A 14555-nucleotide genomic window follows, 5' to 3' on the forward strand; every position below is an offset into this window, starting at 1 on the left:
TTTAGCCTTTTATACCCGTAGAAAGATCACGGATGTGTGTTTATTTGTTGTTTTCTTTTTTTACTATTTTTAACCAGGGCTGATTGTATGGAACCAGTAATCCTAGAAGATCACGAGAGGACTCATTTGATCGGAAACCAAATGTTCTAGTGCCCTTTTTAAGTGACAAAAAATACTGGAGGGCAGCTAGCCGCCCTCCAACGCCCCTTTTCCCCTGATGTTGTCCGACACAATTTTGATACAGCCACTTTGTTCAGCATAGTCGAAACATTCAATAGCTATGTCTTTGAGGATGACTTGACCCACACGATTCTGGAGGAAGGGCTACGCGCTATGAAATTTATCCATTGTATTGGTTATTGAGAAGTACACAGATATTTTTAGTGGGGTAATTGTCTATGGGGGAGAGACATTTTCTACGGGAAGAATTTTCCGTTGGGAGGGAAGTTTCTGGGAGTGAACTTTTAAGAGAAAATTTTTAAACGGGGAGAAATCAGACTTTGGAACCCTGGATTATCCCAATTGCAGTAGAATCACATCTTTACCCTTGCTTGGAAAAAGTCAAGGTCACGATGGGAGCCTCTGCCCTTACGGAGCTCTCACAAGCCCAAATCAAGGTAAGATACCTGATGAGTCATGATAAACGTGGAACATGCGCAATCAGCTCTTCTAGGTATCAGACTAAAACAGACCTTCGAGATTGTCAAATACATTTATAAATTCTGCTCATGTTTTGGAACCTACCATAAACTGGGCGCAAAACTCATTATACTGTTGAAAATGAAGAACAAATTGTTTAAAAGAAAGATTTCCGTAGCCGTAAAGTTTTCTATGACTACCATTCAAAAAGAATTTCATCCGAGAGCATGCTATCTGAATCTGGACAGTTTGTATGTGACATTTGTTTGAAGCAGAACAATCGTGGACCAAATTGAAATTTGGCACGATTTCTGAATGGGAATATTTAACAGGAACACAATTTAAATTTGACGGTTTCATTTTTTCCGAGAATTTTCTGAAATTTCCTGAAAAAAAAAGTCTCAATTACCTTCTGTCAAATTGGACTGTCAAACATTGGTTTTAAATGTCGACTATTGCACTAGAAAATATTCCAGTTAAAAAATTTGAATGGAAAACCTCAAACGTTAGTTTGGAGGGGGGGGGTACTTGACCTATATGCAAGACATATGAAATTTTAATCAAAGACTTGGATTTGAATGCAGGTAGTGTTTTGTTACGGTCCAAAGATAGTTCTGAAGATCAAATTGGCTAATAATAAAATTAAAAAAAAAAAAAAAAAAAACGATCTAAGATCCTAAAAATTTCATAAAACGGGAAAAGGCCAGTAGTAACAAAATATCCAAAATGTTTTATTTTTTTGTGAATAATTTCGGAAGCCCTACTAAAGCTAATTTTATTTTCATAGCCAGAAAAGTTTTACCACGTGATCACAGGTTTTACTGCATATACCTTTCGCTTACCTTCACGCCAGTAAACGGGACAAATATATTCTTTCTTTATGATACTGTGATGTTGCAAAAAGTAAGTAAATTTCAAAATAGTGTAAATTCGTTCATCTCTATTATAATAGTTTCCTTTAGATTAGAGCTCTTTATAGCAGTTTTTCTTGTTTACCCACCTCCCGCCAATAAGAAAATCGTGATTGCCCTCTTAAAGGTTGATCTGTGTTTACTATAAATGTCTTTATTTTCATTTTCATACTATTTGTTTACTGACCCTTAACTATTGACTATTTTTCAGGTAAATGGAGCTGTGTAAACTGTGGTCGAAATTATTCTAGGAAGCAAACCTTAGTAAGACACGCTCGACATGAATGTGGGGGCAGAAGAAAGTTCGTCTGTATTTGTTGTGGCAATAAATATAGTCAAAGATGTAATTTAGCACGGCATATAAAGTTGTGTCACAGTCTAAATAGCTGATAAACTTCTTTATTTTTGTATATTTTGTGTGTTCGATAAAAAATTAACTCAGAAGTAAGTGGTTTTTATCTCTGGAATTGTTGTATTCCTTGACAATGGATTGACATAATTCTTTTGGAATAGCTGAAATTTAAAACGCCAATTTTGAACAAGTCGTAAGCTTAATGTTTTTTTTGTGTGTTTGTATTTATGCGGCAAGTAAATAGATAAAGGAAAAGAGTGATGAAAATCTAAAAAACAAAAGAATCAACAATTTTTTTGACCAGCGGCACCTGCCATTATCTTTAGTATTTGCACTCGAACTTAACTCGCCCTCTAGCACATACTAAAAAATTGATTAAACCTTAATGAGATTCCAGTTTTTGGAGAAAAATTGCTTGTTAAGTTTGCCGTTTATGTTGAGCTCAAATCACTCTGTTACGAAAAGATAGAAGTTAAGTGGGGTATCTCCAGTACTACTGATAGCTCCTGGGTATTGGATGTGGGGCTAAAATCCTATGTCAGGAGTAAATTTCTTTACCCTTTTCCTCTCCTCTGCATACTACTCTGATCTTTTTTCTTTTTCTTTTTTATTATTGCATGCCAATGTAAATGAGTATAGCAGATCTTAGCAGTGGCTATTGATATTGTAAGAAAAGAGCTGCGTAACCCTGCCTCCTTCCAGCTATTATATTTTTGGTAATAAAATCTAATAAATTGAATTTAGTTATAAAATTTTCTTTTTTAATTTGATTGTGAGCAGTATTCAGCCATACTCTACAATTCAACCACGAGATCTTCAACAATTCAACCAACGCAGTTAAAAGCGCTCTACAAAATTCTGTTGTTTAAACTTATAAGCTTTGGATATATGGATAATGTGCCTCTTCGGATCTTGAAGATCGTGTTCTTTTCTCAGAAATTTGAGATTTTATGTCCATTGCCCATAACATTATTTTTGGAGCACCTCCGGTAGCTTTTATAAACATTATTCATTTAATGTATGTAGTTCAAGTTCTATTTTCTGTCTTAATTGTTTTCACCTTGTCCCCATCAGTTAATTCATTGTTGTTATTTTAGTCATCTGCATTTGCCTCTCATATAAACCTCTACGTGTTTTGTGGAATTCTCCTATTCGGATGGTAAAAAAAGCTAGATCTCTGATTTTTAATGAGGACATCAGCAACTACGAAAATGATAATTCACCAGTATCAGGTCTATGGCATTTCAAAGAAAATTAATGTTTCACCACTGTCAAGTCTTATACCTCTCATCGTGCACTTTTGTGTTTTATATTCTACATATTGGCAGGACTGGCCCTCCTTGGGAGTGTCCTTGAGATCTTGAAATTGTCATCATAAGCTTGAAATCTTTGGAAACGTATATCCACTAAATATTATAGTCAAAAAGTATGTTAAGTCTATAAGTAATCATTGTTGAATATCCTGGGATTTTAATACAACCTTGCAATTTATCGCCAATGAATTTTGCAAAATGCCAGAGTCTTAGTGGCAGCTATACAAGGTGGTGCTCCTAAAATGGCATGTTTGAGTGGGTTCATCGACCGCATATACATCATATATGGAGCTCAACCCTGCTGAAAAACGGATTAGGAGGCTGGAAAGAACGATTTTTTTCAGTCGCCTTGTTCTGCCCAGTATTTGAGAGTTCTATCCAGAAATGTAGTTTGGAGATAGATATAATGATTCCATGGGCTGCGCAGAATTCACCGTCTGGATACACATGATTTTTAGTTTCTTTTCTTTTCTGAGGAGCTGTGATTCTCTCCTAAGTGACATTAGATTTTTTTTCTAATATCGGGATGGACTGACGAAACTAAATCAAGGCTCAGACGTTAAAGGACCACTGCAGAGACTCCTGGTCGCTTAAGTCGAGGTCTGGTTTTAGTTTCTAGTTAGTAGAAATCCCATTGGATATATCTTACAGAAATATAGAGTTATGCTTAGAGTTTGAATCCTTTTATGAATCTGTCCAAACTTGTATTGTCGTTGTATGTACTATATTCACTTGTGGTTCTACATCTAAAACTTCAATAAGATAGAAACAATTACGTTTTTTACTGAGCAATCTTTGTCCTCAGATATAGTCATGAAACCACTTCTTACATAATAGTTGGTTATATGACACTAATAAACCGTAGCAGAAAATTTTTCATATTGGTTGCCAGTCTTGTTTCTTCTAAGGACAAAACATCATTCATGTCGAAAATTGTATAATGTCGAATAATTCTATCTAATTCTCTTAAATCCATGGATGACCCAGGCCTTCTCAGAAGCTGGAGAAAAAGAAATAACCTTTAGAATCGCCTTCAATGGTTCAAAAACCATTGTGATATCTGTAATACTTTGATTCAGAAAGCCAAACCCCTTTGTTGTGATCAAGAATTTTCGAACTGCGGAAGAAATATTCGGAAAATTTGGCAACTGAATAATTCCATCCTCAAACCTTTGTCCCGTCATCTCTCCTTATTTTCAGTTTAGCTTACAAGCTAAGCACTCAACCGAGCATACTACTCTTTTAGATTTTACCAAATAACCTGAAAGTTTACAGTTGGTTCCAGCTCTTACAAGGGTGAGCGAGTAGCGATCAGCGATCACGTCATCACTATTCTTTAACGTTCCGACCCAGGTTAACCAAATTTGTATGCATCGAATTTGTATGCAAGAGAATTCACACATTCGATTGTTTTGAAATTTTTGAGGAAAATTTGTAACTTCGGTAAGGTTTTACTTATTGTGTGAAAACAACCTATATAAGTCACGACTTAGATAAAATTCGAATAGAGCCTTAATTTTGGAAAAATATTTTCGTACGAATGACATCAAGTTCGTATGAGTTTCTTACAATTATGTTTTCTTTATTAGTGTATACAAACCTGCTTAGCGCAGTGTATAGCGCGTCGAATTGGCATTATTCGAATTTTTCATTGGACTGTTTTTTTCATAGTCGAATTTTTTCAACATTTTTTCAAATGAATGAAATCACAAATATATGGGGTAATTGTTACAAAAATTTACTGAACAAGTGTCTGTGTGCATTGAAATTTAATATGAAAAAGGTTGGCCAAATATAATAAAATAAAATTTAGGTTTTAAAAATAATTGCTTTGTTTTCATTGAGCAAAGCTCAGTCCCCTGGTACTTCAAACGCGCAGTAAAATTAAAGTTAGTTCTTTGATACCCAGGTAGGGTCTCTGGACCTAAAACCTCATCTAAAAATGGGATACCTACAGCTAATGTAAATGCACACGTAAATCAACAAACAAGTTAGATGGCATGGTAGTACCTCCATGTACACAGACAGGTACCAGCGGGATCACTTAACAAATCTCTTACGCAAGAGAAACAGAAGTCAATTTTGTATATAGAAGAAAACCGGGGCAAATTTATGTTGATGTATATTCTCCACGTACCCATCCCCATCAAAACCAAAATATAAATTTGTTAGAAATAAAAATGTGTTTGCTTGAAAATATCGATAGCTGCTCTATTTTTATACAGTGTTGCAGTTTCACACTATAAATAAATGTTTTTAAGATAATAAATATTTTTAAATTTAAAATAAATATTTTATTTATTGGCTTTTAAACGATGCCAGAAACAGTCAAATGCCGTTCGGACCGTAGATCTATTTGAGTCCCAAAATTAGCAAGCGAAAGCCCAATTTTACGGAGCAACGCTGTCTTTGCCAGCTCTTAACTAACAATTGAAGGCTTTCGCTTTAATTCGGTGACGGTCCATTATAGAACTTTAAGATGCCAAAAACCTGCTGAAAGTGTCATAAATCCTAAATTTAGGAATAATATCTTTCCCCTTCATTAACTCCCGGCTGTGATTATTTTCAAATGAGCGTTACTGCGGCAGAGAGACAAAAGAACTACTAATACAAATCCTGTTTCTCAAAAAGTTTTCGCTCTTTTCATTGGCTTAAAATTTCAAACAGGAACACAGGGAAGCCAATCCAGTTAAAAAAAAGGTGTTTTTTTTTTGTCTTTTCTTCCTGACACACGATCAAGAAATAATGTAATCATAGACAAAACCACAGCTCTGTGGTTTTGTCTCTTGAGCTCTGTGGTGAAAACTCTTCACCACAGAGCTCAAGGATAGTGATTTTTCACTTTCTCTTTGTTTATGCTTAGAAAGATTTTTGAACGAAGCATACGCTGTTCTAATTCCCACCTTGTATGGTTGTTGTCTTTAACTGGGTCTTTTTTTGCGACGTAAAAGAAAAAAAAGAAGGAGAAAATAATTATTTGAAAGTACTTCCGGTGCGGGGCATGAAATCAAGGCAGAATATTTGGAAATGGCTAAACTTTAAAGCATGTGCATAAAACCGTTCATAAGTGAACAGAGAAACGCTCTCAAGGAAAAGCTTTTAAATTTACTATTGAATCGGATGACTTGAAAATATATTATATTACGATAGACTGTCGCAGTTTCAAAAACACTACCAACTGTTTTGATATTAGTAAAGTCAGGAGGGGGGTCGGATGAGCTTAGACTCCCATGTCCAAAATGGAAACATCTGCCAATAAATATATATGCCTGCTTATTCATCGTACAATGACTATAAAACACCCGTTTAAAAGTTAAACCTCTTCTCCTGAAACATATTTGATCCCTTCCTCAGCTAAAATTCTGGCACTGTCGCTGTATTCAGGATTCTTTTCTTTAAAATATTTCACTTTTTATAAATGTACTTGAAGGTGATCAATGAAAGAGTTAATAAATGAATCGTTTTGGCCCTATTGCCATAATGCCTCTATTTTGGCCAAAATACTAACTACGCGTTTGCTAAAAAACTAAAATCTTGTTTGAATCTAAAAACGTTTGCTAAAATCTTGGTACTAAAACTAACGTCTTTTCTTTTTTCTTCTCTCGCCAAAACTAAACAAATAAGACGAAGCGTAAACGGCTAGAAGAATAGACTCGGTTGTTTATGTGATTAAATGACTCTAGCCTTGCATTTGTCCATGCGAATACCCTTTGATTCCCGTGAGAAACAATAATCAACTCTAATTTAAAAAAATTTGGCCTGAATAGACACAACCGCAACAGCATTTATCGGAAAAATTTCTGAAGTTAACCACTGTACTTAAACACCAACCTTTCCACTTTTAAAATATCAAGAACAGTGAAAAGAAATTAGATTGTTAGAATTCATTAGCTGAAAACTTATGCAAACGTAAATGTCTTTGGAAATTCAAGGTAAATCGGTAGTTCTATTTTTAATGAAAAAGATCTCCGTATGAAATTTTGATAGTGATGTCAGCCAAATAGAAAAAAAAGGAATGTTGTTGAAGAATAAGCGAAAATTAAGCTAAAAATAAGCGGAACCAAAAGGTTTAGCTTTCCACTGAAGGTAGAGCTGTCTTTGAGAAACAAAATGCTGTTGAGGTTTGACCTATTACGGACGAAGGGTACTGTCAAATTTAACTTATCTGTTTTGCTTGTTTACTTTCACGGTTCAAAGTGGCAACACTGATGAAAATGAGACAATGCCTTAAAAACATAATAATTTCGAAACCGCCAAAAGAAAAACCTTAGAAAATCGTGATTTTCAGTTATGAATTGAGCTTAAGTTGGTAAAGGGGATTTTTTTTATTATTTAGAGTTCCTCGGTACTTTAAGTGTATTTAGAAGTTGAACTTTTTGTCAAAGAAAGTTGGTACAACTTGATGTCTGCCTGGGGACAAGACCCATAAATCTGGGACTGTCCCACGTCTCTCGGGATATTTGGCTGCCTCAGACATTTGTTAGTCTAAGTTTCGCAAAAGGACATTTGCGAAATTTTGGGCCAAATGTACTCTACAGGTGTTGATGTGACAACCTAAGTTAGGAGGACGGGTTACAGCTAGCTCTACCGTAGTGGTATCAGAACTATTAGATTTACTGAGACTTCAGGGTAAGTTTAGAGAAAGCGCATAAAGATATTTGATTTTTTTTCTAGGTAAATGGATTTGTCAAAGCTGTGGTCGAAACTATTGCGAAAAAGGCTCACTAAGAAAACATTTGATGTACGAATGTGGAGGTCGGAGGCTATTCAAGTGTACATATTGCCCTGCATCTTACAGCCAAAAGGGGAACTTACGCAGACACATTAGAAGCTCCCACGGTCTAGCACAATGACTTCTCAAAGTTGTGATTTTCTGTATAAATTCTTCATTAATAATTTTATGCGATAAGTTTCTGCCTTTGACATGGGGCTTCGACACCCGAAGTACTTTGGATTTGGTAAAGGTATTGACGCATAATAAAAGTGAACTTTCAAGTCATGGCTTCTCCATTATCAAGCTGTAACTAAATACAATACCTTAAAAATCATTTTTTGAGCTTCAACGTCTTCTGGCCGTAACAAAGATAAAGGACCCATTAGCGAATTCTCCCAGGGGACTAGCCATCATCGAGGCCAGTCGTCGATTTGTCATTTGACTGCAAAGAAATTTTACATCCATTTTGTCAGTGAGCGTGTCAATCAAAGCGGGTGGCACCACAGGGAAATCTCAAAGCGGCCAAATTGCTCAAGCGTTAATCCGTTTAGGGTAATTTTTTCCGTCTTCCCAGCAAGTATGCTAGAACATATTTAAGGACTTTAAAAGGAAAATTCTGCTAAATGTAATCGAAAAAATAAATTCAGACTGTCTGATGATGTGAGTTTCAGTAAAACTTAATACCTGTGTTTTCAGGACAAAACAGGAGAAACTAAATTATTTTCTAAGATTTCTGGGAGAGTAGCTATCAGCTTCTTGTTTTTCTGTCATTTATTCCGATCTATCATCCAAGCTCTACAAGTTATGGCAAGATCAACCGATTAATTCTAAATAGTTTGACCGCAAAAACCCTAAGAGTTAATAATGGACGAGATCGAGTAATCCTTTAAGGTAGCGTGTCACCTTAGAGAAGCGTAGGTTCGCGGGTAAACAAAGGTCAACACTTTTTTAATTAATTAGGCAGATATATAAGCTCACATTTTGGCTCCCTTCAATGTACCCTTGGCTCCCTTGGAGAGTAACTAGTTCACTTATATTAGTACTGCTGGTGACACAGAAATTTAGGTTGCCAGCAATTGTAACGCTGAACGTAAATGTGCATGGTATAATATATTTTGTCAAGAATAAATTATGATGGAAATGAATGAACTTTGGGATTTATTATTCGACCGCAAAGCGAAGGACAAAAAATTTAAGCGTTTTTTTAATTTAAATAAAGTATATTATAATATTAATTCAGTAAAATTTGTTTATAATAAATTTTAAGATCTTTTTTTAGTTTTTTTGGTTCGGTAATTTGTCATCTACCGATATTTTTAATCGGTGTGACCCTCCTTGCAACATAAAAACTTTAAACAAGAATTGACAGGTGGTAGACCAGAAGAATTTTAGATCTGATTTGGTTGATTTTGACGAACATCGAATTGGTACTATTTATCAAACAGTTCGTGGTAACGAGCTGTAGTAAGGAGCGACCCGGCTCAATAGTAACCAAAACTCTAAAAAATGGAATTTTGATACCAATACCTACATCAAAAGAAGTGCATTTTAATGCTGATTTTAAATATATAAGTTTCATCAAGGTTAGTCTTACCCATCAAAAGTTACGAGCCTGAAAAAATTTGCGTTATTTTAGAAAATAGGGGGAAACGCCCCCTAGAAGTCATAGAATCTTAACGAAAATCACACCATCAGATTCAGCGTATCAGAGAACCCTACTGTAGAAGTTTCAAGCTCCTATCTACAAAAATGTGGAATTTTGTATTTTTTGCCAGAAGGCAGATCACGGATGCGTGTTTATTTATTTTTTTTTTTTTCCAGGGGTGATCGTATCGACCCAGTTGTCCTAGAATGTTGCAAGAGGGCTCATTCTAACGGAAATGAAAAGTTCTAGTGCCCTTTTTAAGTGACCAAAAAAATTGGAGGGCACCTAGGCCCCCTCCCACGCTAATTATTTTACCAAAGTCAACAGATCAAAATTCTGAGATAGCCATTTTATTCAGCGTAGTCGAAAAACCTTATAACTATGTCTTTGGGGACGAATTACTCCCCCACAGTCCCCATGGGAGGGGCAACAAGTTACCAACTTTGACCAAAGCTTACATATAGTAATGGTTATTGGGAAGTGTACAGGCGTTTTCAGGAGGATTTTTTTGGTTGGGGGAGGGGTTGAGAAGAGAGGGATATGCTGGGGGAACTTTCCATCGATAATTTGTCATGGGGGAAGAAAATCTCCATGAAGGGAGCGCAGGATTTACTAGCATTATTTAAAAACAGAATGAAAAAATAAATATGAAAAAGTTCTTTCAGCTGGAAGTAAGGAACAGCATTAAAACTTAAAACAAACAGAAATTATTACCCATTTGAGGGACTCACCTCCTCCTAATACCTCGCTCTTTACGTTAAAGTATTTTTAGTAATTTCAACTATTTATTCTACGGCTTTTGTGATTCTGGGGTCATTCTTAATGAATCGGGACAAAATTTAAGCTTTAGTGTAAAGAGCGAGGATCTGACAAGGGGGCGAACCCCCTCATATATGTAATAAAAATATGAGAATACAAAAGTTCTTTACGTAAGCTAATTTATAAGTTACGTAAATCTTTTACTAATAAAAATATTTGTAAAAAATTAAAAGTTCTAGTTGCCTTTTTAATTGACCAAAAAATCGGAGGGCAACTAGGCTTCCTCCCCCGCTCTTTTTTTCTCAAAATCATTCGATCAAAATTATGAGAAAGCCATTTAGCCAAAAAAAAATATGCAAATTTCGTTTTAATTATTCCTCTGCGGAGAGCCAAAATCAAAACATGCATTGATTCAAAAACGTTCAGAAATTAAATAAAAAAAAAAACAAGTTTTTTTAACTGAAAGTAAGGAGCGACATTAAAACTTAAAACGAACAGAAATTACTTCGTATATGAAAGAGGCTGCTTCCTCATCAACGCCCCGCTCTTTACGCTAAAGTTTTTTACTGTTTTAAAAAGAAGAATTGAGAGACAGAGTCAAACTTTAGCGCAAAGAGCGGGGCGTTGATGAGGAAGCAGCCTCTTTCATATACGAAGTAATTTCTGTTCGTTTTAAGTTTTAATGTCGCTCCTTACTTTCAGTTAAAAAAACTTGTTTTTTTTATTTAATTTTTTTATAAATAAACTTCTATTTAACAACACCATGCATTGTTCCAAAAATTTGCCTGTCTACAAATGATCAATCGGGCCTAGCTGTGCGGAAAGGATCCTACCCAGGCTAACCTTCAGGCGAGAGATTTAGTTATTATAGACACTTATTCAGCAAATTAAATACAGAATTTTAAATCGCAATTTAACGCAAACTTTAAATTATAATAAGTACATGATACCAAGTAAATTAAGCTATTGTTACATACTTAAGCCTTGCAAATGAGATACGTGAAGTAGCGATTAAGTGCCAAATGAGAGTATTTTATACAAAAAAAACCTGATCTTTCCCACCGGGAGAGGAGACCAAACATGGAAGCCATTTCGTATTAGAAATACTCAAGGCCGGATTTAAAGCTTTGACACTTCTAGGCCCGAGTGTTTTTGCGAGATTTTCGGGGAAATATCCGAAAATTCAGGGATGGTAGAAGCACTGACAGAACGCAACTGATGAGCCAAAAGTAATGAAAGAGAAGCAACACAGGGCTTTCAGCTGCCATTCTTTGGAGACATCTGACAGGTTATAAATGGCCAAGTAAGACCTGTGTTGTTTTAAAATCACTTTTCTATAAATAGGCAGCACGGCGGCAGAGTGTATCTGGCATTTCGACGATAACCATATCATTCCAGTTTTGTTAAGAAAAAAATCACTCAGTGATAATCTATTGCGCCCCCTGGCATTGTGCGCCTCTAAGCCCGGGCCTATTGGTAAATACTGGAAATACAGTAGCGGCAAGCAGTTTGCTTAATGTTCAATGTATGACGTATAAATTAATAAAGACAAAGAATGGCCGGCTAAACTCTTGTAACTGTGGGCGTAGAATTGAATTTTAGGTACGGTAGTAATTATGGCACCTATACAGACCTTTCTACAAATATTTATTATAAAAAGATGAAAAATAATGATGGAGAGAATTTAATATAGGATTCAGTAAAAAGGGGGTCCGGTGTCCCACCCCCAGACAATTCTTCCAGGAAACCTGACCATTTCCAAAAACGTGACAGTGGAGAGAATTTACTGCTTATTGACAGTGTTGAAAGATATTCTCAACGGTTTCTCATGTTTGGAGCCAGGAGAAACCTGGGTATCTTCCCCAGGTCCAATCAGTGGTTTGTAATGGGACCTTTAAATTACATCACTGCTGCTTTATCAACTCTACAACATCCACGCTCTCCTTGATAGTAACACTGTTCCTTTTCCTCGGTAAGTACCAACCCACATATACCATTTCATGGAAAATATCAGAGCCACAAAACCTACCCCCTCCCTTTCAAGTCCGTGATAAAACATTTGAAGCCCAGGAGAGATCAGATCTGACCCCAAATTTTCTCTACAGGTTCTGATATCATATCTGGCATTTCTGTCTATAGCAATGTTGTATCAGCTTTCGAAAATCTCCAGGAGAAGCTTGGCAGTGATTTTACTGAGGACTACTTAGAGGACACCTATATAGGTCGTCTAAGAAGGAACCAGAGTGGTCCCCATTTACTCCTGACCTGTGGAATACTCGCAATCCATACACATAGAGCTTCCTCCAAACTAATAATTCAGTGGAAAGCTGGCACTCTCGGATACAAGGTTCCATTAGTTACCACTATCCGAACATCTAGATGTTCTTGAGAATCCTGAAACGCGAACATGGCTTCAGGAGCACTACTGCCACTTAGTTAGCATATTGTCACTTTAATAGTGAAGTACCACTAATTTACCGGCTCATTGTTTTTTATTTATTAGGTAAATGGGATAATGGGAATAAATGACGTAAAATCAATTAAAGAAGATCAGACTCGGTTGAAAAAGAAGAAGTAATTTTAATAGCAATATCACCCAAATGAGCCGTAAAATCCATTGCCCACCCCCCAAAAAAGTTTGCCAACGACGCCTCTGATTGCGCGATATTATTCAGGCGACTTGGGGACCAGGGGATTTCTCTTCGCATAGACAGCATATGTCCGGGAAACAACTCCCAGTATTCATATAAAATCCTGTAGAGTGTGAGAAGTTGTTACACTTTGTTCTCGCCGGACTTATCCCATTTTACGCTCTTCTGCAGACTTATTCAACTTAGGACGGAGGAAGGCCTCAACCATATGACACTTGCAACTCAAAGTAACAGTTACCCCCGCCCCCTCCTTTGAAAAACAGGGACCCCACTTACATATTTAATATTGAAAATCTTGTGCACACCGCTATAGAACCATACCTACCGAGTCACCGTAACACAGGAACTCACAACAGGTCTTCAATGATTATTCCTTTCACCGAAATACTTAGTTAAGATTTTTAGCCAAATCCCACTCCTTAAAATCATAATTTTTGAAATGTGCTACAGGGGATTTTGAGCAATGTCGTGACAGTTTTCCTTTTTTTATATTTAGACGAATAAAAGTCGACTGTAAACAAGTATTCCTTTATTGTCCCTGTAGCAGACAAGGGAGCATGAATGTGGAGACTGAAGACTGTTTTATGTCGGCCTTCTTTCGTGCATCTTCCAGTGAATATGGTATATTATACACATATGCTAGAACGTATCAAAGTTTTTCAGAATCCAATTTTATTGCTAATTGATGGAAATTTTTTTTTTGACAGTAGGTTTACAAAGCACAATTCGTGATCTGGCTAGCGAAGCATGCTTTTCATGTGTTATTCGAGACTAGTGGATAACGACCAAAATGATATTTGTGAGAAGAAGACTTCGCTAGACTTCGAAAGCGAATCCCGGCCACTAATGGAGTGTTCTTGGGCAGTGGTTTTTGCGCCAAATTCAAATTGTTACATTAATTGGCTTTAAATCAACTTGTATATTTCACTTTTTTTCTTTAATTTTAATGTGAATGATTTAATGAAATGAATATTACTTTTACAGAAGCGTAGGCAATTTTCAAATAAACTTGCTTTTTCAGGTGATATTTGTTATAATTTTCATAACCTGTCAAATAGGCCAGCTTCACTTCCATCGTATAATAGCGACTGACATTTTTCCTGTTAAGATGCAGTTTGTCGTGAACAACCCCCGCTTAACCGTCTCTGATCGCTACAATACATCCACTGAAGTGCCTTGGGCTAGTGGAAAGCTTGAAAAAAAATAAAAAACAAACACCTTACAAACCGTCGTTTTTTGTGCGATTTGAATTTTAAATAGCTGAGTTTTTCTTGGGCTAATTGAAGAGCTAACTTGAATGTTTTTTCATTTAACAACTTAAAGTACACACCCCTTCAGGAAACGGCGGCACTAGCTGAGTTTTCAAGAACCCCTTACGAAACATCACATTCGAAATCTACAGAAAGTGAAAAACGCATGTTTGCAAAGTTATTTTGAAAATACAACGAGAACAACTCACTACAGCACTAAGCCACCTGAGGCTAACACAGCTACACACGCTTCTCCCCTACACCAATCTATTCCAAGCCTCCCTCTTTACACCCTCCCAGGAAGTTCTCCCTCCCAGGAAG

The 14555-nt window shown here is 36.2% G+C and overlaps 1 protein-coding gene across 3 annotated transcripts in view; it reads left to right on the forward strand.

The window, feature by feature from the left end:
- Positions 1–8256, forward strand: part of LOC136026341 (longitudinals lacking protein, isoforms F/I/K/T-like) — a 93393-nt gene extending 85137 nt beyond the window's left edge. Inside the window, exons 5-6 of one of the 3 annotated variants that reach the window (XR_010617274.1) lie at positions 1762–1994; positions 7890–8013. Coding sequence is in view for 2 of the 3 variants with exons in the window: in XM_065702847.1 (XP_065558919.1) it covers positions 7890–8068 (179 nt within the window). In the remaining variant the exon portion in view is untranslated. Of the gene's footprint in view, positions 1–1761; positions 2614–7889 lie in introns of those variants that run through there. The other 2 variants (XM_065702847.1, XM_065702845.1) reach the window with 2 other exon arrangements.
- The last annotated feature ends 6299 nt before the right edge of the window (positions 8257–14555 follow it).

Source organism: Artemia franciscana, chromosome 4, assembly GCF_032884065.1.
Source record: "Artemia franciscana chromosome 4, ASM3288406v1, whole genome shotgun sequence".
Taxonomy (NCBI): domain Eukaryota; kingdom Metazoa; phylum Arthropoda; class Branchiopoda; order Anostraca; family Artemiidae; genus Artemia; species Artemia franciscana.